The 27,783-nt window shown below is 55.4% G+C and overlaps 5 protein-coding genes across 5 annotated transcripts; 2 read left to right on the forward strand and 3 right to left on the reverse strand.

Moving 5' to 3' along the window:
* Window positions 1-319: 319 nt before the first annotated feature.
* Window positions 320-880, reverse strand: CH63R_11772 (Nacht and wd40 domain protein; the record flags this gene model as incomplete). Its single annotated transcript, XM_018306746.1, has 1 exon — window positions 320-880. The coding sequence occupies one exon, from the start codon at window positions 878-880 to the stop codon at window positions 320-322; it is 561 nt and encodes a 186-aa protein (XP_018153587.1).
* A 6,247-nt stretch (window positions 881-7,127) lies between these two features.
* CH63R_11773 (uncharacterized protein) lies at window positions 7,128-13,607 on the forward strand (the record flags this gene model as incomplete). Its single annotated transcript, XM_018306747.1, has 4 exons — window positions 7,128-7,147; window positions 7,306-11,072; window positions 11,218-12,467; window positions 13,296-13,607. 4 exons carry the CDS (start codon window positions 7,128-7,130, stop codon window positions 13,605-13,607), a joined length of 5,349 nt encoding a protein of 1,782 aa, XP_018153588.1.
* Window positions 13,608-14,487: 880 nt separating this feature from the next.
* On the reverse strand, window positions 14,488-16,396 carry CH63R_11774 (Major facilitator superfamily transporter; the record flags this gene model as incomplete). Its single annotated transcript, XM_018306748.1, has 4 exons — window positions 14,488-14,558; window positions 14,613-16,104; window positions 16,154-16,254; window positions 16,351-16,396. The coding sequence occupies 4 exons, from the start codon at window positions 16,394-16,396 to the stop codon at window positions 14,488-14,490; spliced, it is 1,710 nt and encodes a 569-aa protein (XP_018153589.1).
* Window positions 16,397-19,351: 2,955 nt separating this feature from the next.
* Window positions 19,352-22,151, reverse strand: CH63R_11775 (C6 zinc finger domain protein; the record flags this gene model as incomplete). Its single annotated transcript, XM_018306749.1, has 8 exons — window positions 19,352-20,145; window positions 20,289-20,515; window positions 20,567-20,600; window positions 20,677-20,878; window positions 20,931-21,201; window positions 21,360-21,719; window positions 21,809-21,892; window positions 21,955-22,151. 8 exons carry the CDS (start codon window positions 22,149-22,151, stop codon window positions 19,352-19,354), a joined length of 2,169 nt encoding a protein of 722 aa, XP_018153590.1.
* Window positions 22,152-22,647: 496 nt separating this feature from the next.
* Window positions 22,648-23,968, forward strand: CH63R_11776 (2OG-Fe(II) oxygenase superfamily protein; the record flags this gene model as incomplete). Its single annotated transcript, XM_018306750.1, has 4 exons — window positions 22,648-22,925; window positions 22,985-23,724; window positions 23,772-23,860; window positions 23,927-23,968. The coding sequence occupies 4 exons, from the start codon at window positions 22,648-22,650 to the stop codon at window positions 23,966-23,968; spliced, it is 1,149 nt and encodes a 382-aa protein (XP_018153591.1).
* Between the last annotated feature and the right edge of the window lie 3,815 nt (window positions 23,969-27,783).

Below are 27,783 nucleotides of genomic sequence, written 5' to 3' on the forward strand. Positions count from 1 at the left end.
CCCCCCCCCCCCCCCCCCCCCCCCCCCCCATTGTGGTGCAGTCAGTGCGAAAGGGAACGGGCAAACGAAGCAACGATGATTTATATCAAGAAAAAAAAGCAAGGTGAGGGGGGGGGTTAATTATCATTTTGAGCCCTGCTTTGCTAGGGGCGCCGAAAAACATTAGAGTACAGCGGTAAATGAACAATGACAAAACTGTGGTATCTGGAAACTATCACGAGGAAGGAAAAAGAGAAAAAAAACGACGCCTGCTGTTCCATGGTGTGCCCGCTTCTTTTTTTTTTCAAAGGTATGTCCGCCTCGCCCCCGAAAACCCCGCCTACATCTTGGCCCGACCGACCCTTTGCGCGACCTCGTCGAGCATCTTGTTCACCATGTCGCGATGCGCGCTCTCCATCTGCCCTTTGACGAGGGGCATCAGCATCCGGCTCGTCTCGACGCGCGTGGTCTCGACGAGGTCGTAGTCCCCGTCAACGTGGCCGCCGAGCTTGCCGGCGCTGTGCTCGCCGGGCCAGCGCTCCTGGGGCCGCGGCACGACGAGCCACTCGGACCACACGCGGACGCCGGCGGGGGCCTTGGCGCGGGACCGCAGGCCGTTGGGTATGTTCTGCAGCACGGCGGGGAAGCTGATCTCCGTCTTGACACCGGGGGCGACAGTGACCTTCTCGTAGATCTTGTACGAGGCGATCTTGAGGCCTGTCTCGAGGAACCAGTCGTCCTCGACAACGCTCTTGAGCGGGACGGGCACCTTTTCGTAGCGCGTCACCAGCGGCTGGTGGCGGATGACGGGGGACTGGGACTGCAGCATCTCGACGACGGCCTCCGCCGGGAGCATGCTGGGCAGCGGGATACGGATCGTGAGGTTGTGCTGGGCGGGCATCTCGACGGGTTCTGTGCCTGTGAGAGTCGAGAGGGGTGGAGGATGTGGTTATGCGACGTCGCTGGGACGGGGTGGTTGAGGGTTGTCCGTCGACTCCGTACAATACTGAGGGTGGCGATACGATGCGAAACCGGACTGCCGGCAGAAGCGTCGCTGCTGGCGACGAAGGCGCTGATGAATGATTATCGAAGTGTAGATGCGTCCCGTGGTCAAGATCAGGTCAGCTAGGTTCCCTGCCAGTTCAGGGTCAGTGGGGATCCGCGTATCCTAATTCGAAGGCGTTGGTGAGGAGATAGAGTGAGGGGGTAAGCTTGTCCTATGTGAACTGCTCTTCTCCCGCGCATTAGTTGATTAGTAGAGAATGGAATGGCGAGGGGGGCGCGGCCGTCTTTTGTTTCGTCTGATGGTCTGTTCCTTGAAAAGGGGGGTTCTTCCTCCGACCAAAGACACAGGATGCACCTGAATGCCGAGTCGCTGTCGCATGGGCCTTGTCCAGAGCAGACATAATGCAAATGTAAAGCAAACCGACGTCACTCGAAGGATCACTGGTGCTGGCGATTAGTGTATACGGATGACAGCTTTACCGAATCCAGTAACTAGTGCAAGAAAGATTGGCCTGATCTGCCGGAGGATTGGTCGACAGTCGGCGTGAGATTTTGGGATCCGTTGCTTACCAGCCTGACAACGACAGCTTGCCGTTGTTTGTTGCGACTCGATGATACTCGATGTCGAAAACAACGGGGGAAGGTGAAACGAGAGATGATACTATTATTGACCCCTGGCGAAGGTGCCAGTGCCTCGGGGTGAGGGTCCCGACTCCCAGCTCCCGGCTCCCGGGTGAGGTGAGCTTCAGTTGAGGCGCAACCCCGGGGTGGAAGACTAGCCAACTTCTTTTTACACCCTGTGGCATCGGCCCGGACTGCGCCCTGAGCGAAAGCCACCGCGGGTATGGGTGGCCGTGGTTGATGTTGACCGCCTTACCGGCACGGCATCGCCGCCATCACATCTAGCTGTTTGGGACGCGAGGCCCAGGGTCGTCTTTTCCAGCGGGCGGCAGGCAGCAGCAGGGCAGGTGCTCCGGCCCGAAAGCGGGACGGTCCATGGGAGTCCGGACATGGGCCGTCGGGGTCCATCCCGAGTCGAACCCCAGCTTTTGTTTCTTCAGAGCTCTTTATCCCAGACGACTGGTGTTATTTGGTGCGCCTATCTCAAGTACTGTCGAGTGACTTGAGGACCGTCGATGCAGCGCCACGACTTGACTGAAGATGTTTTATTAAACTTTTTTCCCCAAGGAGGGGGTCGCCTAGCGATACACAAGCACTGGATTGACAAACTGTCGTGATAGCCAAAGACTCCATCGTACGTAGGCTCTATCTACAACTCGATTGGTCTACTCGGAGAATACACACCACCAGGCGGCACGGTGGATGACTCGATTGATGCCCGTCATCCTAACAGCGACCACCCCCTCGCGGCCTGGACTCCAGAGAGCGGTTCAAACTTGGAACCGGGGCCATGCAATTCCGGTGCAGGTAAGGTCGACTCTGCAGCTAAAATCAAGTCAGGCATTCTGCATTGTGCTGCGTTGTCCACCCCCATCGGCCCATTGTTTCGACCTGATTGAATATCGTGGACCTGGTGGCCAGCTGCTGCCCCCTTGCCGAGGACTGACCGCCAGTAGCCACCGCAAAATGATGGTGGTATTTGTTCGAGGAGCCTCCACCTACCGCTACGACTGTGAGCGTAGGCTCATGCTGGAAAAGAGCTGGCAGGTCGGTGGACTATGCCGTGGATTGACTCGTGTTGGACACTTTCTGTCGTTTGCATCAGTTTGCCGCATGTACGTCCCCGTCTGCCTCTTTGGTCATTTATGAGCGGCATTGACCCATCATTGATTCACTTCCTTTCGCCTCTGCCTGCGTCATGCCAGGGCATGTCATAAGTGACATGTTTCGTGTTAGTTAGCACATCATCTTGCCCGCCTTGCCCATCTCCACCGACAACGAACAGAGGCAATAAAAATCTGCGGCATGCGAAGCTCAAGGCCCGCCCAGACACGACAATTGAGTGTGGCTGGCTGGTGCGGAGTCAGCCAGAGGTGGTTTGAGGAGTTGAAGCGGTGAAGGAGGCGCCATACCAGTTCTGGGCGACGCTCGTGGGATGGGTGGAGTGATATGCGCCATGCGCTGCTGGGAGGTGGGACATGCAGACGAGACAATCCAGTAGAGTCTGTAGAGAGATGCAGTCGCGTCCCCCAGACAGGGCCAGACTTGGGATATGCATGAAAGTCATGTAAGTTCCCGATGTATGCGCAGCCCGACCTACACCCGTCGAGATATGTATGCAGGCTGCTGGCGCTGGCTCGAGAAGACTGAGCACACAGTGGCCATCGTGCAGATGCCAGATGCCAGATGGGGGCTCTACTGCCTGTGGTGTGAGGGGAGCTGGTTCGACAAAGCCCTCGTGGTGAAAACAGGTACAAATATCACGCCCAGCAGACTTGCTACCGTGCTAGCAGGCGCATGGCTGCCCAGTCGGTAATGTATCGATACCTCACACCCTCACGTCTTCATCCCTCATCGGGTGCGTTGCTGCATCGGCGCTCATCGATGCTAATAAGCTGGCCGAGCCGGCGTCCGCATGGCAGCGTCTCCATGATATTACCGATGGCGGCGGCGTCTCCCTTGCCCTCCTTAGGGAATGTCCCGCTTGCCGCGCGACGGTCCAGAGAGGTGATGGTGAGCATGGTATTGGTGTTTCCGCTCCCCCCTCCCCCTCGCCGACTTTTTGCTTCTGCATATCCACGCTTTGCCCTTCCGACTCAGATGCATGGCCGAGCCTGCCTGTCATCAATAGGGCAATGATGCACCTGGACATTACCTTGTTGCTGCTGTTGCAACATGTGCTTGTTCTGGCCTAGAGAGACAATGTGAGTTGCTTAGCGGGGCTGATGTTGTGTGGAGGTATTCTGTACATGGGTGAGGATGAGTGGCTGGACGAGCGTGGACCTCCACTATTGAGCGCTCCAGTCGAACGAGACGGATATCGACCAGCAGACCGCAACAGCGAGGATAGAGCAGGCCGGTTGCGATCAACTCCGAGGAGAACATGGGCCACCGGGCGTTACCGGATAAGGGCTCTCTGGCAAGGGCTATTGATACACAGAAGCTTTTTCTTTGGTGGGATATGACTGTCCTGTTGTGCGCCTGTCCCAACCCCCCTGCTCTTGGACGAGGTTAAGGCCCTGCGTGGGTGACAGCAGAGCGTCATGATGAACAACATGGAAGATCGCGGTGTCGAAAAGGGAATGAGAGTGTGACAGGAAAGAAACACAAGGAGACACGTTGTTGGTGGTAAGTTTCGATGGCAGGGAAGAGGGATGGAGAAAGGTGCGTAGGGTCCTGCTAGACTAGGAACCGCAGCCCAGCGATAGCTGTCAGATTTTGTAGGTTTTGGGGGATTTTTTTGCTTCTTCTTTTCCCTTTGGAGTTTCCCCCGACTAGGTAGTTGTCACTCCAGCCCCCCCGCCCCCTAAAGCGACCTGGGCAAGTTGCGGACACCAGTGTCTCCCCGGAACAAAAACAGATAGTGTCGAAAAGCAATCCCCATCACTTGGTACATGTACCATTTCATACACGCACAGCACTTAATTAAAGACATGTTCTGGAATAGAAAAGAGAGACGGCGTCTGCAGTATGCCGTTTCATATCGGGACACAGCCAAGCTTGCCTTTTCTCACCCGGCTGCCTTCATGAAGCTCGTGACACATTTCCGTACTAAACACGTTTTTATAAAACTGGTGCCAGAATTGGTCAAGGTTAGTAAAACCAACATTCGGAACCTCCTCCTGACCTTTGTTCTGCCCTCTTGAACCGGACGGTATCATGGAGAGAAGCCACCGGATCACCTGGGTGGCAGGCCGAAGAGGGAGGGGTTACACGGTGGTGGTGTGAATCAAGTCAAACGACGTGACTTGCAGGGGCTCATCTAGCCCATATCACACCAGCTCGGCCAATGAAGCGCCGAAGCCGCCCCTCATCGCCGGCCAAGGTAGCCAGGGTCCAACACCCACCACTGACCGTGGCACCTCCCTCCCAGATTTGTCCCATTGTCTATCACGGGCTGCCATGTTGCTGCGGTTGCAATTGACACAGAGAGGGAGGTATCCGTGAGTGGGTACATTGCACGCTGAGGTACACAGCGGGGCGGCGGGAGACTCAGTCGCAGTGAGCCTTTGGACTGGACGTGATAGGACGAATGTGATAGGACAAATGGCTCGATCCAGCATCAATATCCATTATTATTCCTCTTGACCTGCCATGCCTCATCTTTCACCTGCAATGCTTCCTCAACCTGTCACTTACACCTAGGCTGGTTTGGCCCTTTTGCCCATCTGTTTTGTTTTCCGCCTCCGACCGTGTTTCGTTGACCTGTTCCCGTCCTCCTTCGTCGACGTGTTGCATGCCAAGGCAGAGCGATTCAAAGAAACAAGCAGCTCCTCCTCTTTACCTCGGTCAATTGCCATACAACTCGGTCGGATTTAGAGCTCAACGATTGAGACGACGCAGACGATCAACGAAACAGCCAACGACGGCTTTCACGACGCACCATAATCCGAGTGCCGACTTCAGCGCCCATCACGACCATCGAGCGGGCCATTCATTCAGCGCTGGCGGTCTGACGAGCCGAGCAGAGCCCGACGTCGAGAAAGCGAATTGCCTTGTCGGCTGCAGGTGATCGGTCATTGCCTACCACCCTAGGTACTTGGCTGACTCCTGCAAGATATTCTGGCGGTCTGCGACACAACCATCCACCAATTCGCCTCGCGGCGACGATCCGGCCAAAAGGCGCCGGGTCATTGGCTCCCTGTGCAGGAAGTGGCTTGTAAGAAGACTATTTTCCTCTCTATTTTCTCTCTCTTTCGGGTCGACTCTAGCGTTCCTATTGCTCCGTTCTTCGCCCGTCTTGTTCGACTTCATTACCTCAGGGAGAGCATCAACCAAAAGCAAGAAAAGGGGTAGCCAGGGCAGAGACGGCTTAAAGGGTTGGGATGAGAACAAGAAGTCGGATGGCGGATTGACTTTTCTTAAGCAGCTTCGGGACCAGTTCACTCACGGGTGCCATCTGACGCGTGCCCGGTGCATTTAGCGAGCCAGACACGCCAGTGACACCATCAGACAACGGAGCGGACTGCCATCCCTGCTTATCGCTTCTACCTGTCCCGGTATCGTCCAATTCTCCGGCAATTCTCGACAGGGGTCAGGGGCCTACCTACCTACCTACAGTAATTCTCATTAACAGAGAGGCAAGCCCAGTAGCAACTTCTTATCCGTCGTCCAACGACTTCTTCCTCCAACCTTACCTTACCTTACCTACCTTAGGTACCTTACCTTACCCTGAAGCCCCCATCTCTCCCCCCCAGATCCCAGGCTGCCAGGCCCCAGGTCCCTTGCGCCGCGTAGCGCAAAGTGGTCCTGGCATCCATCCCACCTCTCCACGTCCCAGCCTGCGCAATTACATCTTGGACTCCACGCGCAACCATCTTTTCGCTGACTTGCACCACCGTGTCTCAGTACGCCCGCGTCGTACCGATACAGAACCGCGAGAGGCACCTTATATTGTCCGGCCTCCCCTCATACAACTAACTGGCTATCCCGTCTGTCGCCTCCTCGACCCATTCGTTGGCCCAACAATTCCGTGCGCGCGCAGGCTTCTTTCCCCTCCCTATACCCTTAGTACGATTACGACGACGACAACGACAACGACGAAGACGAATGCGAGCACGACGACCAACACGACCTCTCTACCTGCGCTCGGCATCTGATCTTCGGTCATCCTTCTCCTATCAAACCGACTTCGCTTCCATGATTCTCATCGCCAGCTGCCGCAACACGACTTCTACTTCCCGACATGGCTGCGGCCGCTGTTTCGACGCTCCTTCCCCCGTTAGGGGGGGCAGAAGCCGCATGTGGATGGAGGGCGACGGCCCAACATTCGACGACTGGGTGGAATGAGGTCGATGTGCGCATTCGCTTGCGCATGATCGCCCGCGCCTGGGAGTCTGCGTCACACCATCCTCAGGTACGACCCAAGACTTTTTCGTCTGCCGTCATCCTTCTCTCCAATTCCTACTTCCTCTGGGGTTTTGTGCGCGCTGGCGCCATTCCAGCCTAAACGCCCCCCGCGCGTCGTCGCAGCTCTAACGGCTGCCGTCCGAACCAGACGCTGGCTGGCCCGGAAAGTCTCCATGGGGCGCAAGGAGGGAGCGTGACGCCGCCTCCCCCCCCCCCCCCCCCCCCCCCCCCCCCCCCCCCCCCCATTCCACTAACACTCCTCTGGATGAACTTCCAAGCTAAGCTGATCCGCTGACATCCCTAGATTCCATTCCATCCCCGCCGGCTCCAAACCACATGTGGCATCTCAAGTCCACTCAAGACACCGGAATGCGGTCCGCGATGGCTGCGACGCTCCAACTCGCCCTTCGAACCACCCTCATCCCTTGACCAAGTCATGGATCCGACAAACACTGGCGGCTTTGCGAGTCGCCAACCCGCCGACTCTTCGTTCTTTGCCCGGTCGCGGATTTCGAGCACAGGCAGGCGGCAACACCCTAGTGCAGGCGCCCTCTTCAAGGATCCCACACGCGACGTTCTCATCGACTTTGGCTCGGAGGAAGGCTTCATGCAGGCGGCGAAGAAGAAGAAGAAGGCGCCAGCCAAGGCGCCAGCCGCTAACAACAATAACAGTAACGATGACGATGGCGCCAAGAAAGACGATGAGGGTACTGGAGATGGAGGCGACAAGAGCGGCGATGCAGGCAATGACGGCGGTGCTGCCGGTGACGGCGATGGTGACGGAGGCGACAAGGATACACCGCCACCAGCTGACGATGCACCCCCGGACGACGAATGGGGCTTCGCGCCCGCAAAAAGCAAGAAGAAGGGTAAGAAAGACGACGACCCGCCGATTATCCCGGCACCCAACCTGGACTCTTTCGATGAGATCAAACTGGACGATGTGGGCGGAGGCGGCAACGGCACGCTCGACATCAATTTTGGCTCAACGGACAACAAGAAGTCGGGGTTTGGCTCATGGGGTACAAGTTGGACAACAGGCACGAGATCAGGGAGCACTTGGGATTGGTCCGGGGCTAACAAGAATGCAGCCGCGAGTACGCCAGCAGAGGCCAAGGAAGAGGTCGATTCGAATCCCTGGGGCGGCAGCGCCACAAAGTCCAAAAAGAAGAGCACGACTCTTGGATTCAGCTTCGGCGATGATCCAGCAATCGACCCGGAACCAGCACCCGAACCGCCCAAGGAAGAGGAGAAGAAAGACGACCCGTGGGGCTTCTCCACCGCATCGTCCAAGAAGGACAAGAAGAAGAAGAAGATCAGCATTTGGGGCGATCCTGCGGAAGATGAGAAAGAGGAGCCGCCCAAGGTAGAACCCCCTGCTGACGACCCATGGGGCTCATGGGGTACCACAACTAAGACAAAGGGCAAGAAGGACCCTGAACCAGAACCGCCCAAAGAGGAGACGAAGCAGGATGATATCTGGGACACCTGGGGTTTGGGTAAGAAGAAAAAGAAAGAAGAACCGGTGGTGGTCCCTGAACCTGAACCGGTCCCCGAGCCCGCGCCCGACCCGCCAGCTGCCGGAGCGGATCCTTGGAGCTGGGGAACGTCAGCGAGCAAGAAGGACAAGAAAAAGAAGAAAGGTCTGCTTGACTTCGAACCACCCAAAGAGCCGGACCCCCCTCCAGCGCCGGAGCCCGAAGTTGAGCCAGAACCGGAGCCTGAGCCAGAACCGGAACCGGAACCGGAGCCGCCTAAAATTGAAGTAGACCCTTTCGCCGGTATGTCCAAGTCGCAGAAAAAGAAGAAGATGAGGGAGATGGCTGCCGCCGCCGAGGCCGCCGCCGCCGCCGAAGCTGCCGCTGCAGAGGCTGCCGCAGCTGCCGAGGCCGAGGCCGCCGCCGCCGAAGCAGAAGAGGCTGCTCGGAAGGAAGAGGAGGAGCGGTTGGCCAAGGAAATCGAAGAGCAAGCAGCGAAAGAGGCGGCCGAGGCTGAAGAGGCAATGAAAGCAGCAGAAGCTGCCAAGGCAGCAGCGGCAGTAGAGGACATCGGGTGGGGTGTAACGACCAAAGTCAAGAAGAAGAAGAAGGGCAAAGGTGAACCCGAGCCCGTACGAGCCCCTACACCACCTCCGCCGGCCCCTGAACCCGAGCCCGAGCCGGAACAGAAAGATGATCCCTGGGGCTGCACCGCTACATCAAAGAAAGACAAAAAGAAGAAAAAGGGACTTCTTCTCGACCCCGAACTTCCAAAGGATCCCGAACCCGAACCCGAGCCTGAGCCGGTCCCCGAACCTGTTCCAGATCCTCCCGCTGCTGAGCCAGAACCGGAACCGCCAGCGGATGAGGGCTGGCCGAATTTTGAGCTCTCTACCAAAAAGGACAAGAAAAAGAAGAAAGAGGCGGAAGCCGAAAAGCCCAAGGAGGACTCCTGGGGGGGTATGTGGGGACTTTCTTCGAAGAAAGACAAAGATAAAGACAAAGAGAAGGAGAAGGAGAAGGAAAAGAAGAAGAAAAGTAAGGAGACACCGCAACCCGCAGAAGAACCCAAGGGGGAATCGACTGAAGACGACTTGGCTTTGAGCAAATCGGAAAAGAAAAAGAAGAAGAAAGACGCCATGGCCTTGGTTGAGTTCGGCGGGGAGGAAGAAGAGGCCACGCCTGCCGAGGAAGCCCCACCTGCTGTGCCCGACATTTCTGACCCCCTGGATGACGACGGTTTTTTCAGCTCCTGGAACATCGGTAAGAAGGACAAGAAGAAAAAGGGACCAGACGCGGAAGTTGCCTCAATGAAGCCTGATGCAATTGAGGAGCCGGCGGACGACTTTTGGGGGTCGTTGTCGTCCAAGAAAAAGAAGGACAAATCTAAGAACGAACCTGTGGAAGTGATGGACGAAGAGCCCGACATGGATTCCGTACAACCGGATTCTGTCGAGGAAACGAAAGACAAAGGCGAAGAAGACGACTGGGCCGCCTGGGGATCCTCGAAAAAGAAGTCTAAGAACCGTAAGGACATACTCGCCGACCCTCCACCGCCAGCTCCCACCCCTCCCACGTTGGACATGACTGAGCCTGAAGCAGAACCGGAACCTGAGAAGGAGAAATCCAGCTTTTGGGGCGACCTAACCTCTTCCAAGTCCAAGTCTAAGGACAAGGAAAAAGACAAGGATAAGGACAAGGACAAGGAAAAGCCCAAAAAGGAGCCTAAGCTGAGCGAGAAAGAGCTGAAAAAGCTCGAAAAGGAAAAGAAGAAGGCCGAAAAGGAAGAAGCAGCGCGCAAAGCTCAAGAGGAAGAAGAGGCTGCTGCAGCTGCTGCCGAAGAAGCAGCCAAGGAAGAGGAGGGACGCCTTGCCCGAGAAGCGGAAGAGGCCGCGGCTGCCGAGGCCGCCGAGGCCGCCGAGAAGGCTCGGCTCGAGGAGGAGCAGGCTGCCAAGATCGCCGAGGAAGACGAACAGTTCGCCGCCTTGGAAGCCAAGAAGCTCAAGAAGGGCAAATTGACAAAGAAGGACCAGGCTGTTTACGACCAACTCAAGGAGTCTATCGATCAACGCGTTGCAGATCAAGCCGCAGCCGAAGCTGAAGCCGCCGCCGCCGAAGCTGAAGCTGAAGCTGAAGCTGCTGCCGCTGCCGAGGCCGAAGAGGCTGCTCGCATCGAGGAGGAGGAGCGGCTTGCCAAGGAGGCTGAAGAAGCCGCAACCAAAGAAGCCGAGGAACTGGCAGCTCGCGAACGTGAAGAGGCCGAGGCCGCAGAGAAGAAGTCGAAGAAGAGTTCCAAGACGGAAAAAGAGTCCAAATCCAAGTCCAAGTCCAAAGAAAAAGAGAAGGAAAAAGAGAAGGAGAAGGAGAAGAGAGATAAGAAGGACAAGAAGGAGAAGAAGAGCAAAGACAAGGACAAGGACAGGGCGAAGGACAAAGACGAGGACGAAGATCCCGAACCCATCCCGGACGTTCAAGAGGAGGATGAGCTGGCCGACATCGAACTTACCGAAGAGCAAGTTGAAGAACTCCTGGCCGATCCCGAGCCTGCTGCTCCGCCTCCACCACCTCCGGCGCCGGAACCCAAGCCGTCCAACGATGCGTTCAGCTTCTGGGGCGTTGGCACTAAGAAGTCTAAGAAAGGTATGCGGCCTCGGACACGGGTCCCATTCTCCCAGCACATCGCTATCATGCTACTCAGTCTCACCGAGACCGCCGGATTAGCTTGAGACGCCATGCCACCTCGAGCGCTTCCTGGGATTACAAAGCTGACTCAACTTCGTTCTAGCTCAAGAAGGTGCGAATTTCGGCTGGAATGACACGACCGCCTCATCCGCCATAAACAGCAATGCCCCGACCTGGATGCAACCGTCTACGGCTCGTAAGGGCAAAGGAACGAAGATTACTGACAGATTAAAAGCTTTTGAACCGCCGCCGCCACCGGAAGACGAACCTGCTCCCGTTGCGGAGGAACCCACTCCCGAGGACCCGCCACCAGAGGATCCGACGCCGGAGGAGCCTATTGCTGAGGATCCCGTTCCGCCACCGCCGCCTCCACCGGTTGCCTTGACGAAAGAAGAGAGGAAACGACTCAAGAAAGAGAAGAAGCGTGCTGAAGCTGAGCCAGCACCGCCGCCGCCACCGCCGCCTCCTGTTGAGGAACCAACGTTGGTCGATGTCGAGGAACCAGCTGACGAGAATAACAAGTCTTCGGAACCCCCAGGAGCTTTCCCGGTCGATGAGGACGAGAACGAGATCATCGAAGTAATTGAAATGCCAGTGGAAAAGAAGAAGAAGAAAAGCAAGAAGAACAGAGAGAAGGATCTTCTTGCTGAAGACGTCCCTCCTCCGCCGGCTCCTCCGCCACCACCAGCCGTGCCCGAAGTCCCTGCGCCCGAAGAACCGGCCGCTGAGGAGGAGCCCTGGTCGCCTCCCACGGAGCCGAAGTCAAGCAGGAGAGATCGAGCCAAGATCAGCCGCGAAGGTTCTTCGTGGGGCATGTGGTCGGCCTCGGCGCCTCGCGAGAAGGACAAGGACAGAGAACGAGAGCGAGACCGTGATCGTGACAAGGAGAGGAAGTCCAAGCACAAGTCTGATAGGCGCGAGAGGAAGCACGACAAAGAAGAAGTCAAGAGCTCTTCCAGGGGCTCGAACTCTGGTAAGGGCGACCGCGCTGACAAAGACATGGAAACGCCGGCGCCGACGCGGCCGAAGCTCATGTCCATGTTCAGCACCCCCCCTGTTTCTCGTACGGCCTCGAATCGGGACCGGCGTCATGGATCCAGTGGCCGGCCGTCACGTCGTCACTCTGTTGACGCTGCAGGCTTGGTATCACCACCTCCGGAGGATGCGCCTCCGACGTCTTCCAAAGCTGCCAAGGTTCTTGGTGTCGACAAATCAGGTAGACGCCGCAAGCGTGCTCCTACCGAGGACGATGACATTGTAATGGTCGGGGCGAACGGTGACGGCGAGGATGCTAATCCCCCCAAGTCCTCCCGTCGGCGATCCAGATATCCCAAAGACGAGGACATCGTCATGGTGGATGCTGACGGCCCCTCCGAGCCACCCCCTATAAAACGATCTAATTCGAGTGCCAAGAGGGGCCTCGGTGGCCTATTTAGTGGTCTTCGAACTCCCAAGACGGAGCGTCCAGACCCCTTACGAAGGCGCCACACCTATGCGACCGATGACGATACTAAACGCGAACGCCGCAAGGGGTCATCCGGCGATGCCGAAGAACTCGACCCGGCGGCAGCAGCTGACATGGACCAGGAGGCTCGCCGCGCTGCTCGCCGTGCTCGACGTGCCGCAAGAGATGCCGAGGCCGAGGTGGTCGATCCAGATGCCGATGAGGCACGCCACGTCGCCAAGGAGGAGGCCAGGCGTGAGCGCCGCCGGCGGCGAGAAGAAGAAGATATCGAGGCGCGGAAGCAAGAAGAAAAGGAGACTAGGCGCGCAGAACGGCGCGCAGCCCGCCAACGTGACGAGGAAGAACGGCGAGCTGCTGACGAGCGAGAAGCCGAGCGAGCCGAACGGCGACGGCGTCGCAAGGAACGTGAGGCTGCCGCGGCCGCTCTCGAGGCTGACGTGGAGGCCAGACGGGCGGCACGTGAAGAACGCCGGCGCGCCCGCGATGCTGGTGGAGCTGAGGACGAAGAAGCTCGAAGGGCCAGACGAGAAGCTCGACGCGCTGCTCGCGCGCCCGGTGAAGCGACAGACGGGGAAGAAGCCCGTCATCGCAGCGGTCGAAAGCGGTCCACGCGGGAGTCGGGCGACGAGGCTCTGCATTCGTCACGCCACCGCTACCGACGTGATGAGGAGGCGAGACCGGCATGGCCCCACTCCGGAACCTCATCATGGGTCAAGGAGCATTCCGATGCGGGTCCGCCTCCACATGACGGCGGACAAACGGACGCCGTGCCGCTGACCGAGGACGAAGCGCGTCGCGAACGTCGCGAGCGTCGGCGCAGAGCCAAGTATGAAGATGGCACCGCCGATGAGGCCGAAGACCGCCGCCGCAGGCTCCGCCGCGAAGATCGTGAGCGCAAATATGGGGGCGGTAGCGGAGGCGCCGGCGGCGGCGGGTCAGAGGGAAGCGACGAGCGGCGCCGGCAGGCCATGCTCTCGGACGCGACGGCGACGCCGCGGAGCAGTTGGTGGAGGAAGCTGACTGGATGATGAGACATCTTCTTCTTTTCCGAACCTGCTTTTGCGACATGAAATGTATGAACGGAATGGGGGTCAGCAAGCGTTGTGAGATTTCCTGGATGACGGACACTTGTTTTGATTTTGTTTTGAGATGTTACGAGAAAAAAGACCAACCAACTACACGATGTATCTGACATATATACCCCACCTATCTTACCCATATTCCCCCATACCAGAAAGAGCTTGACAGTGTGGTGTCGGATCTTGCACGGGTGACTAGAAAAGAACTACGTACATGTCTGATTTACTTCAATCTCGGCCGCCAGTTTTGACCATGACTCCTTGACAATTCCCTGTCTTATCACTTCGGTATATGAGCTCAAGTCTCAGCGGGGTGTGTAGGCTGCTAAGACGAAGGAGAGCAAAGCAACTAGCCGAGAAGGGTGGGAGTGAAACCCCCTCCTCTGGGTCCCGGAGAAACCCCCTTCCCACCACCGATATCAATGCTCGTTGGGTATCCCCAAAGACTGTGAGGGAGAGGGGGGCCATCGCGGCAGAGCCAAGTCCGTAATAGCGGCGATGTTGTCGCTCAGATGTGGTGCAGATGGATAGGTAGGCGGGTTGTTGCAACTCTGCTCGTTCCTTATCCCTGACCGTTGTTTCACAGTTGATCAGACATTACGCCGTGAGATCACAACAAAAATGATAAAAGATGCATGTAGGCATTAATTAGGTATGTTAACTATAATATCGATATTGCGAGGTGCTCAACTACGGCTATAGATCCTTATTGTCAGGACCCCATACATAGGCGAAGTGTCGACGACTGGTGATGCCTGATTTTACTAAAAGAAATCCTTGATACCAAGCAGATTCGAAGATTGAGAGATTAAAATGAATACGTGATACCTCATCGTAGGCCAGTAATCTTGAGCAGATCGTGCTGGTAGAAATAGGCGCGAACACGTTTGCCGTATATGTCTGGAAGAGGCGTTAGTCCATCCGTTCCCATCAAGGAGTAGGCCTGAAACATACACATTGGGATGCTGAGAGCGCAGACTACCACCTGGATACTTGAAATTGCGATCATGGTGGGCTTAATACCACCCGCGATGATCCAGTCGTAAGCGCTGTACGTCAGACCGAAACTGAAGATGTTCTTGAAGATGATCATGACGGTGAAGCCCTCGATGGCGAGATCACGATAGGCGTCGACAATATACAAAGAACTCGCGACAGCACCAATAACCATGCCGGCGACCTCGAGACCGAAGAAAATGAGCGGGATGCTGTAGTGATATTCCCTTGTGGCCAGGCCAGCGGAAGTGATTGCGAAGCCGTACAGGCCCATACCGCCGACAACAAACATAGGAAGAACCATGACGATGCGGAACTCGGGCTCATAGATACCACCGTTGCGGCGGGTCATGAAGCTGGCACTCCAGTCGGCGAAAATACCGGCAATGATGAATCCGACAAGAGCCCCTACAAAGGCGCCAACATAGGCGTAGCCGGCATAAACCTCGTTCCAGTAGTAAGGCGGACCCAAGAAAATGGCGGCTACAATGACGCCGATGAAGACTGTCCAGCCGATCATGGTGCCCTGGATCAAACATCCCCACAGGAAGGCGGGTTGAACAAACAACGGGAACGGACGCAGAAGAAGTTTCCAGTAGCCCTCGTCCGTCTTGCGGCCGTCGAAGAGAGCGAGCGACTGGACAAACGTCTTCTTGGGTGTGTGGGCTCCTCGGCTAGGCTCCAGCCCGGGGGAATTTGTGGATGCACCGGCGGTCAACTTCTCGTGGTCGTCGCCTGGACTGCTGCTGGGGCCGTCATTGAAGGAGCTAGGCTTGTTGACGAGTTCGATGGATTCTGCAGCCATGTCTGTGTTGAGCGCGGCGTCCCGGCGGTACGACGTCTCCGGGCAGAGAAAGAAGACGGCAGGAAGCATGATGGCGCAGAAAATCGCCTCGAAGTAAAAGGTCCACCACCAGCCGATACTGTGAGTGATCTTGCCGACGACAATGGGTGTGAAGAAGGCGCCACCAAACACAGCCAAGTTCGTGAACGCCATGCGCGAGCCACGCTGATGGACGAAGTACAAGTCACCAACGGCGGCGTTAACGAGGGTTTCAAACGGAGTGCAACCAATGCCCTGAACGATGCGAGCAGCCAGAAGCGAGTTGTAGCTGGTGCCGACAGCGCCGGCCCAAGCGGAGGATGCGATGAGGATGCATGTTCCAACGATAAAGAGATGGCGCTTGCCCCAGACACGTGCAGAGGGCACGAAGAAGATGGCTGCGGCACCGACTCCGAGAAGAAAGTATCCGGTGAGAAGAGCGATGTGGGTGAAGCTGGTGCGGAAGAGCAGAGCGATCGTCACGGTGTTGGCGGCAAGGATCGGCCCAAGGGCGGTCGCAAAGATGGCTGTGAGGGACAGGACGAAAGTGATGAGGTCTCGCTTCCATAGGGGCCAGTTGAGGGGATCGTTCGGGTCGTCGGAGGGTTGGGGGATCTGGTAGAGAAGCTGTCAGCAGCGGCGGGCACGTCGCGATATTGTATGGTCGGTGGCTCACAAGTATAATGGGCTCGTGGGCGCTCGAATCGACTTTCAATCCATGGTGGGCACTGGTCGCGGTCCGGGGGCGACTCGGATCGTCGAAGTAGCGCGTCGTCCCTGGAGGTTTGAGGACCGGTGTCAGCAATGGGATGACAGCAGGCCAGAGCGGGAATCAGGCGAGCGAGTACGTTGTGCGCGCGTGGGACTACTTACCTGGCACATGGTCCAAGGTCTTGGATTCGAGAATACCGAGACCCATGGCTACAGATGCTCGTGTTTGCGACAAATGCTAGTGTTTAGCAAGTATGGGGAGTTGGAAGATCACGACATGATCCGGCTGGAAAGGTAGATAGCGGTACAGGTCGGGCGACCTGGTTTTGTCGAAGTGTCGTCAAGGAGAAGAAGAACCTGGAAGGGGGAGTGGCGGCGAAATGGAAAAAGGCTAATCCTTCGCTCCGGGTGCCCCCTCCTCTTCCTCCCTTTCCCTTCCCTATCAGCACCCAGCTGTACAGGTATGTAGCGTGAACTTGAGTCGTGCGGCTGCCGCCCGTGCGGCAAGGCAAGTCGTGCCTTTGGAACCAAAGTTGTACACACCACATGCAAGTACCTGCCGGCACTGCCTATCCCTACCAACCTACTCTGCAGTGCCGCAAGACGGCACTTGGGTCTTATCCCTCTTGATAGGCCAGGCTCTATCTAGTCTTCGGCAGCTGCGGGCTTGGGGTCGCTGGGGTTTCCGACAGGGGTACCCTGTCATTTCTGTTCAATTTTGTGGCTCATTAAACCTTAAATGGGGGGAGAGCCATGTCCCGACTCGGCCGGGGCCCTCCTCCTTTCGGAAGCACAGCAAAGCCCTCGGGTCCTCGGCGGACTCTGTGGACCGGGTGGGGCTTCTATACCGAAACCGCGATGGTGAACGAAGTCAAACCATTCATCAGAAGAAAATGAGAAAGATACGACGAGCGGCCCAAGCTCTGAGCTTGTTATTAGCTAGCTTCTAGGAGTCGCCCTCCATGCTGTTGGGAGTTTGTTATTCTTTCTGCCTTGCCTCCCGCGTGTAGCTGAAGAAACTCGAAGCCCGCATCCATCCCGTTTTTGAAGACCAAGAAAACCCCCCCTGATACCAAACTCTCTTAACATCAAACCAACCTTGATATCCACACTGGAATGTGCAGCATCTGTTCTTTCTCTTTTGAACGTTGAAAGGGTCCTCGGGAGTCACCTTGCTGTAGTATCTCGCCGTTTTCCCATCATGGGTGTCGGGCTCGGGTTCGGGCCATGGCAGGCGCCCCGAGGCAGTTCAGGCCGGGAGCTCCATCTCCTACCTCATACAAAGATGCCGTTGTCCTACAAGCCCATCCAAACAGCCAGTTTTCCTACCCTCTTGTGCAGAAGGATAACCAGCTGGCCGACAACCCCTCCATCTCCGTGTAAAAGAAGCCAACTGAAACCGCTTTGGAGCCCATAGATTTTGACGTTCATCCTGTCAACTTACCGGGTTTTCTAAGCTTCAGCAACTGCAATTCAGGATACCATAGATAGTATTTGTTAAATACCACGGCTTACAGTTGTTTTCCCCATTCTTCTCTTCCCTATCAGCAGGCCCTCCTAACCGCATTCCAACCGTCAAGAAATCAACGGAAGAGAGATCTGCACTTCGGAATTCGATTTGTAATACAGACAATTCGAAGTACGCTTCCCGGTTCGTAACCTTTCGGTCGAATATCCTGTGATGTATATCGACCTTGAACTCCTCAGCAAAAACGGTTGGTGCTCAGCAAGCATGTCGATGTCATGAGTCTACATTGCAAAACATGACCTGCAGACGTCGGACACCAGAATTGTCGCTTTAAACCCGTACAGAAAGACACTGAGGTGAAGCCCTAGATACTGCGCAGTCCCCTTAGCTGAACACAAAATGTGCGGACAGGACCCAACAACCCTCCTTGTATGGCAACTGAGCAAAAATAAATTTTGGGTTTTCCAGAACGCAACTGCAAGTGCGCCAAGCCAAAAAAAAACTGTTTAGAAAAATACCATTCAAAAATGGCAACTACACGTCTCAAAAAACCCTCCAAAAACATGTGGTATTCACTCCGGGATCGTGCAGGTATGTATGTACGTACTTGAAGACAAACGAAATTGGAGAATGGCGGTGAAACTGGAAAAAACCAGGTGGCGTTTGTTGCCTGTGTTATTGTCTGAGTTGGCAGTCAGCAAACAGAGAAGAAAGAGCAGGAACACCACAAAATGACGCCTACCCTTGCTAAGACAGAAGGAGCTGCTCCTTCCTCTGGAATAGAGCTGCTTGGCCACTTAGTTGGAAAAAGCAAACAAAAAATCATCAACAAACAAAAAGAGAAAAAGTCTTCTGGGGCGTGGTTGGAGTAGTGGTTAACTCGTTGCCCTCCCATAAACAGCGAAAGGCAGAAAGTAGGTCGATATCCTCACCGTTTACAGAATCTTGCTAACCCGAACAGCACTGGTTCGAACCCGGTGCCGCGCATCACACATCTTTTTGTCTTTTACCTCTTCCCCTTTTTCCCCACCTTTCTCCCTTAAGTCTTCCAGTTTGTTTGTTAAAGCAACAGTTACAAACTACAATTATCGACACACACGGTATGACACTGAATAGACACTGCATTTGTGAACTATCTATGCTGTAACTCTTTCCTTGTTACTTCAGACTGTGGTTATCAAAGATCTATCTGGTTTCAGGGCCCTGATGGAAGCCCCGACCTGCAAGCCCAGCCTGTGTACCGTTTGCTACAGCACTGTGGCAGCCGACAATTCCAAATAGGTTTGAGTAGCTTCCAACGATTGGCCACTATGGTTTTGTAAAGGTTGTTGGGCTAGGTGATCAAGGTACGTACGCCCAGTGACGCCTGGTGGCAAATGAAGTACTCGCGGAAGACTCAGCAAAAAGGCTAACGTTTATGCCTCTATCAAAGGCGAAAGTGCTTCCGCAGACCAAATCCCTATCGATCGGGCATCTCGAAGAATACGGCCTACATCGAGTCGGCCAACACCATCGATCTGTACACAGAAAAGGCCATGCAAAGAAAAGAAAAGTGCGGCCAGATCGATCGTGCGTCTAGATCAAGACTGTAGGTGTGTCACTCACCTCGTTATTTTACAAGAGTTTCGTTGATACTCTAGCACCTGGAACTCCCCAACCCCCAACTGGCTTGTCTATTTATTCAAAAACAAGGGTTCAGAAGAACGATTGGTCTCCGAGCCCGAGGTGCCCACCGCTGAAAAAGAAATCCATCGTCTCCAAGGAAAGAGATCCGTCAAACTCTGGGACCAGCGTTGCCCCCGTGAAATGGGAAGAAGGATGCTCGTGCTGTTGCCCCGGCGTGTCCCCTTGCTGGTCTTGCGTTGTTTGCGCCCAGGTTGGGCCAGCCGCCACCGCCGCTCCCGACAAGGACAATTCCGCCCCGAGCGACCCATTGTTACCCCCGAGGGCCTCGGACCCGACATCAGCCCCGGCTCTGGAGGAGCGTCCCTCGACCCGGGAAGAGACCTTCTTCAGCGCCCTCTCCAGCCCGAATTGTATTGCCGACGGTGCGCTATTCCCCTTGACGCCGTTGTGTTTCTGCGCGTCGCGTAGCAGCTGCAACACCACATCGTCTTGGCCGGACGGCGAGCCCCCCATCGTCAGCGACGGCTTCTGCTCGTACTTCGAGATAATAAGCATTGCGTATGCCACGCACAGACGGTGAAATTCGGGCAGCTCCTCGGCGCGAGAGGTCGGCATGTCGACAAACGCCCGAACAACGTCCGTCGCGAAGGCACTGACACGGAACTGCGTCACGTCGGGAGGACCCTGCGAGCTCGGCTGGCTGTGAGCTCCGTTGTTCGCCGCGGCGTCAACCGGGTGCAACCTCGGCGAGCTCGACAAGGAGTCGTGGTCCGGTGCGGCCTGGTCGTGTTCGAGTGAACGACGGGCAAGGATCAGCCATGCGATCGAGTAGCTTATTCTCAACGTCGAGGCGGCAGGAAGTTCTGTTCGACTGGCGGATCAGTAGGCTTCGAAGTCATCTTTCCTTGCACTATGCCCGTACAGTAGACCGACTGCAGCGTACGTGTACCGTGTTTTCTTGGGGTGTATTTGTCCAATGGATGGTAGTTCTGTAGTGTGGACTTACCAAACAAATAGTTCCACCTTGTCTTCCACGCGGAAAGTTCCTCGCATGTGCCGTCACCGCTCAGGTACAGCCTCTGCGAGAACTTATCTTGCAGCAAAAGGTATAGCATGATCTCAGCATACACCATGGCATCTCTCATCGTCACTTCCTCAAAGTTGAGCAAGAGTTTGCACTGCTGGAGGTACGCGGCGGGCACAGTTGCCGGTCGACTAGTAGTCGCCGCCCAACTGGAAGAAAGGTGAACGTCAGTGCCGTCCATTCAAAACATGGCTACGAACTGTAGATAAGATCTCAACTTGTTCGGGGGCTTCTCTGCGTTGCTGTTTCAATCTTTCCAAAGCGGGTTCCTGGCCGACAGAGTGGACATTGAGACTTACTGCAAATTTACCAGGCAGGTATTGGACCAAAGCCTCATGACCCTCTGATCCTCTGCCGTCGACGTCCTGTATTTGGTTCTCGATAGTATTTCCGAGAAATTGATGCTCAGCATTGCTTGCTGTGCGCAGTGCCCGCTGACCAACCAACTGTCGATGTATTCGGGACCCTGCTACCGTTGTGTCAGCCCAACCTGCACTCACCGCACCAAAGTCCTTTTTCAAACTTCACGACTAGTACCTGATTCATACTAGAAATTTCACGTACCGACGGCGCTGAAGCCCACAGGCTCATGATCAAGATACCCATCAACTCCTCCAGGGGCAGTGGGCTTGCAACCATCAGCTGGCCCATCTGCAGTCTCACGTGCTCAAACACGCGCCGGTGGAGCACCGACGAGCTGTGCTCGGAGAAACGCATCGCGTGCAGGCAGCATACATCGTGCAGGAAAGGCGACGCGTGCCGGAGGTCCCTATTTTTTGGGGCGAGATCAACCTCGCTATTGATAAGGAGAGTGTTCCGTCGACGGCGTACAAATCTATAAAGTGGTTAGTATTCGGGTTGGACTATCCCCTACAGTCATGCTAACATGCTGAGAAGATATGATTCGCCCCCGGCTGCCGCATCCTCTTTTCTTTTTCCTCTGCTAACCGGCTTTGGTGGAGGCCAAGGAATCCAGCTGGAGATTAAACTCACTCAGCAACCAGGTCACGAGCCGTCTTGTCATCCAAAAGACCCAACGACACGACGTCCGCCTGAACATCAAACGTCCTTCGATACCCTCCGCTCAGCTGATTTCCAACTTTCCGCACAACTTCCGCCGGGGACGAATAGACGTGCCGGTCCGCTGGCTCGACATCCTCCTTTCCAGGCGCCTTGGAGGCGTCGCAGCCTTCGTTGCTGTCCTGGTCCGCATGTGCCGGATGTGGCCGCGGTTGATGCGGTCGTTCCTGTCGGTCAGTCGCCAAGGTCCTTCTAACATCAGGCCGGCTTCCGGAAGCAAGCATCTGTATCGTCGCCTTGAGGTCAACTATCGATGCCTCTAGGCTTCGGAACCTGTGAATGGTTGACATTCAGCATTGGCAATGTGCAAATTTTTGTCCGCAACCGGCGTTGCGCAGGGGAGTGGGTGGGGGCCGGCTTACCTTCCTTCGATATCAGGCTTGCTTGGCGTCTCACGGGAAGAAGCTGAATGCGTGTCGCCGCTGTCGTTCCACGTACATGTGATTCTGATCCCATCAGTGTTGTGTTCCTTCTGCTCCTTGCCTTGAGTCTCGACCGTCTGACGCACCTCAGCGAGCGGCACCGCGCACAAGTCTCCGACTCCTCGTCAAGCTCACACCGACACTTCTGCCTCCGACACGTGTCGCACGAGAGGATACGTCTCTTCCTCTTGCGACTCAGATCCTCCTTCCCCGGCCCACTCCGCCGGCTTTCGTTGCTCAGCCTGCGGCGGCGGACAGCCGGCGAGTCCGCCTCGTGGGGCATCTTTCTCTCTCGTCAGAAATCACGATTCCAGGTTCTATACAGCTCGAAGACTGTACGATATGCAGCCACGAGTGAAACGTTTCGACGATGGCTACTTGTTGAGGGCAAGGGGGCGGTGAAGTCGGACAAACCAGGAGATAGGCGGAGATCTCTGTGGGTTTGTTCATTGGCCAAGAGGCTCCCACATCTCGGTTAGCCATCTGAGTGGGGAAGGAGATAGCCGGACACCGGCGGGTCCTCAACTAGAACGTCTCGGGTCTTAAACTTTGGCCTATCGGTAGCAAGAAAACATGGTTTGGGGTAGCCCCAAATTATAGGACAGTTACAGAGTAATTATATATATTAACCGCAACGGATTGCATCGTTGTTACTCCGTTGGGCATATTGAGAAAGCGATACACCGTAGCCACAGCAATTTTCATTCATCGCTTGCTCACATCAGAGAAAACAGCCAGCTCCTCACTTCCTGTGTTCCCCAATCATAAGAATGACGACCATGACAGCAACCGAAAGAGTGCCAGCTGGCAAGAAGAAGATATTCTTGAACAGTTATGATGGCCCGACTTACAGACTGGTATCTGCGAACCCAGCACGCGATTGTACACCGGATGAGATCCCCATCATCGACCTCGAAGGGATGAACGGCGACCTCAATGCCCGCAAGTCTGTTGCCGCCGATATATTGCATGCGGCGGAGACCAGCGGGTTCTTTTACATAAAGAACCATGGCATCCCCGAACGCGTAACAGAAGATGCCCATCGAAAGGGTATAGAGTATGTTCGATAGTGGCCAAGGACCAGACTAGGTGATCGTCAAACTCACTCAATGACAGGTTCTTCAAACTGCCCGAGGCGCAGAAGCGAAAGCTGGAATCGACAACCTCGGCGTACGGCTACTGCGGCTTCCGGGAACGACAGGCCAACCCTGCCGAAACAAAGGACAGGAAAGAAGCTTTCATGTGCCATTATGAGCCTGAGTTCGACCCCCTTCACGAGCAAGCCCTCGATAGCGTGCCTGCACACGTCAGACAGCACCTTCCCAAAGAGGATTTCGACTGGACCGACGAAGGGGACTCTGCCGTCCTCCCAGGGTTCAAGTCCTCGGTCCTGGCTCACTGGCGTGCTTGTCTGGCGCTTTCGCGCCGTCTGATACGGGTCGTCGCCCTGGCCCTCGATCTTCCCGAGGACCACTTTGATCACCTCACGACGTATCCCGGCGGTGATTTTGCAATCAATTTCTACCCTGGCCACGGTGACGAGCCTGTCCAGAACCCCGACGAGGTCGGTGTCGGTGCGCACACGGATCTGCAGATTTTGACGCTGCTGTGGCAGGATGGGCATAGGGGCCTGCAAGTGCTCAACAGCGCGGGGGAATGGATGTGGGCGCCGCCAATCCGCGGCACATTCGTCGTCAACATTGGCGACTTCTTCATGCGGATGACCAATGACAGACTCAGCTCGACAGTTCATCGGGTTATCCAGCACGGCAGGGAAGACAGGATCTCGATGCCCTTTTTCTTCGGTACAAACCCCTCTCTTCAGCCTCTCAAGGACGAGGTCATGGGCCTCCCGAGTTCCACGTGCGTTTGTGCTGATCCACTCCGTCTTGGTCACGATTAGGTTTCAACTTTGACCAGAAACTTGGCGTTCTGCCAACCTGCGTCGATGAGAGCAACCCGGCCAAGTATGAGCCTGTTACGTGCGGTGAGGTCAGTGGATGCATCTCATCGGATATATGATTGAGCTCGTGGACATTTCTGACACATAACTGGCAGCTTATTGCAAGACGATTGGCCCTGGCGGAAAATACACGCTAGCGAAGCAGCATGTGGAGAGACAAACGCCTTGCAAAAGGATGAACCTGGTGAAACCGATGTATTCAGCCCTAGACCATCGATTGCTGGGGCGCGAGGGAGCGTTTGTTTGGTTGCACTGCCAATCCGAAAGAAGGCAAACCTCCGTCCGGGAGTCCACAACTGGGCTCCTGAAGTCAGCCGCTCAACCACTCTGCATGTAGGAATAACTTGGCTGGGTCTTGTGGTCGCGGTCTGCGTTAGTAGGGTGGAGGCGGTTTCTGGTCAACGTAGCGATCCGGAGGATGTTTCTAGGTCGTCGTACCCAAACCCCGTAAGTCGAGGGATTTTCATGTGATAATGGTGAAGGCAAATGCGAACCCATGTCAAGTGGATAGCGTCACGCTCATCGAGATGTTCGAAGCGCTCAGAAAAGCGGCTAGGCGTCATTGAACGCTCATCTAAGCCAACTTCTCCGAGTAAGCCCGATGTCGTGTGATTGGCGGCGGTTGATGTTTATCGGTGGAAACGAGAATGGGAAAAGGGGATTTGGTGATTGAAGAAAGAGTAGAGTGTACATGGATTGTCTGGCGTGTGCCTACGGCTGCAGGGGACCACCGCGCAGCGTAGGCAGCAGCGGCCCGCGTCGTGAGTCCAGAGAACCGTTAATCCTCACTGCCAGGCTAGTAGTAGTAGTAGTAGTAGTAGTAGTAGTAGTAGCATGATTGCCGATAGTTTCTGTCGAAAAATCATGTCTCGTGCACTTTTGAGTAAGCCAGTCTGGGCAAGCTGCTTGCGGTGCAGGGAGCTCCCGTGAGATCAGGCACGCCAAGATAGAGGAATGGGTCCACAGACAGCGAGAGGCGCCGATTGATTGGTGTTGAGTGTGTTGCATCTGCACGAGGGTAGCATCGTTGGACGAGCGGTTGGTGAAAGCCCAGCGAGAACGGAAGCATCGACAATTGACGCGGCTGGGCGGTTCAGCGGGGTTCGGACGCCCCTCGCGCTACCTACCTAGGTACCTAGATAGATCATGGGTTGGGTGGTGCACCAACCGTATGAACCAGGGCACCCCGTCAAAAGACATGGGGGGGAAACACAGTAACCCAGCCAAAGAATACATCTGAAGTGTTTCTGGTCTGAATATGATGATGGCAGCCAACGACACACAAGACCAACGAGGGGGGGGGGGAGAGAGAGAGAGAGAGAGAGAGAGAGAGAGAGAGAGAGAGAGAGAGAGAGAGAGAGAGAGAGAGAGAGAGAGAGAGAGAGAGAGCTCCAACTCCGTGCAGCGTTGGCCTCGACGGACTGCCCGAGTCAGCCTAACGAAGGTCTACTACCTACTGAGATGATGGCCGGCCGCCGCATTCATGGGCCATGGCCAACAGAGGTTCTGCCCGAGAGCCTTGCTGGAAGATTTCCATGTGGCCGACGGGCGGTTGTGTCATGTGTAGTCTATTTATGACAGAGGAGGCGGACTTCTCTAGTGCCAATCCTAGCTCCCCGCTAAGCAAGCGGGCCCTGACTGAGATGAGACAAGCCAACGCAGTCCCTCTTAAGTCGCACAGGTACACAATGTGGGGGAAGACGACATCGCACCCGGTAATGCACGGACCTTCTCGCAATATGTGCACCCGAACGGGCGAGATGCGTAGACGGCACCAGGACACGACAATTGTCTGACTTTTGTACACATACGTGCCGCCAGGCAATCTTTACATGCCCCGGAATGATTGAGGTTTGAGCGAGCGTCTTTTTCCATGCGGCATCCTCGGATACACGTTCATAGCCAGAGCAGCCTAGAGACGAGACGGAATTGGTCGCGAGCGTCTCAACCATTCCCAGTGCACACAACAAATATCCAAAGGCAAGGCCAGTCTATGGGAGATCTGGATCGGCTCTAATCCAGATGGGATGGGTCATTTTGATGGAACCTTCTCCCACCTGAACCACCCATCCATTATCTAAGTCTGACCAACCATACAGCCCCAAAATCCTTGTGCCGTGTTCCCCGCCAACCGACATCCACCACGAATTAGCCCCACTGTCCCACCCAGCAGTGCATTGTGCCATGTCTGGGGTCGAGAGGCTCGACCAACCCGGCGGCTGGCTATTTTGCATCGTCGGTATGCGAACTCAGCAGTCTCGGGCAGTTTCTCACCTTACTATTCACCAGTCATTACTGAGGTATGTTGTCGAGGCAGTCCCGTCTTGAGATTGCACAGGTACACAATATGAAGAAACCCCCGATAAAAAAAGACAACACAGTTGTCGGTATGCTAACCTCAAGACGAACCACCTTGCTTATGTGTCTCAACAATGCTTAAAAACCACGGGTTCAAGATTACGGTGTCTGGCAGAGAAAGCGAGACCGAGAAAGGGTGCTACAGCAGACAGTGACTGCTGGTTAAGTTCGTGAAAAAAAAGGGTGGTTTTCGCCGATGATTCAGCCCGATAGTTGGGCCCCATAAAGGTCAAGCGTAAGATGCTAATCTCTGAGATGCTGAAGGGGTGTGTAGTGAGTCCCTCTTTCCTCCGCGTGTACTGTAGGTTGCAAATCACTAGATCTACCTATCCGCACCTTACCTACCCAGATAAATCCGCAGCTGGTGTACGTATGGGACAGCAGGCACTTCTTGCTAAGAAAATTTTGTGGAAAAAAAGGATTACTTCGCCGATAGTCTAACAGTCTATTAGTTGAGGCCCATCAAGTTCAAGTGTCGGCTTTCGGACTCCGATATCAAATTGACAGGCGCCGGGCCGACCATGCCGGGCGAACAACAACCCCCCAGTGCAGGAAGAAGCAAGGTGATGTAACACTTCCGAGCCGTTGAGAACATGGCACAGCATCGCGGATGACGTAAGAAGAAATGGTTGAAGCCAACGACTCGCTTTAAAACCTCAAGGCACCCTGCGCCGTCACGGTTAGTAAGTGTCCTCAGCGTCCGAAAGAAAACGGCCATACCACGGAACCATTTTCAAACGGTCAGTCGCCTCTGTTCGATTCGCTCCACAAAACCGGTCGCTCACGGCCCTGTTTCTAGCTTCGGTAGGGCTCATGAGCCCCATTTCCTGCCAGCATCTTTCACCGGCCAACGAGTGAGCCTCGTCGCCTACCCAACGCCAGCAGAATCCCACATTACCAAGATCGTCTTGAGTATGTAATGTTGTATCTCATGTCTAGTTCAATGTGGGGAGGGGTATCCGTACAGTTGAGAAAAGCGAGTGGGCCAAGCAACAATCACGGGGGATGGATTCCTTCAGGCACTCCATCTGTAATTTCATATTCAATCTCATTTCGTAGATCTCTTTCTCAAGACTCAGACAGACAGCCTGCTGGTAAGGGCCCAACAACATCAAGCGTAGATCTTTCATCGTCTCACTCAGGGTTGTTTGACTTTTATTGATTTCTGTGCCGTCGAATTTATGTCACTCATGAGAATTCTGCCTCAGATTCACTGGCCTGTCACCACTCGTAACAAACTCCGCCTGCATCATGCGTTGGCGTTGTCTAATGTGACCTGCCAGTACCCTGTTCTGGTGAAGTCGACATGGAAAGCGTGCGTCCGTAATGAAAGTAAGATAGAGAGATACCCCATTAGGAACGAAAAAAGCTCGAAGCACATTGGCCACCCATCTGATGCGGGGCCGGGGGTTCATCCTGTTTCGCTCGGAACCGACTCCGCGACCGGACGGACATCAGATTAAAGCGGGACATGTACAGAGTAGGTACTCTGTACCGTGGTATTGAAAGATTGACAGATGACAACCATTTCCCTCATCGCCCGCGACCCATTGGACTGATGAGACACTCACCATGAAGCAAGACTTCGCCGCAT

The sequence above is a fragment of the Colletotrichum higginsianum genome, chromosome 8 (assembly GCF_001672515.1).
Source record: "Colletotrichum higginsianum IMI 349063 chromosome 8, whole genome shotgun sequence".
Taxonomy (NCBI): Eukaryota; Fungi; Ascomycota; class Sordariomycetes; order Glomerellales; family Glomerellaceae; genus Colletotrichum; species Colletotrichum higginsianum.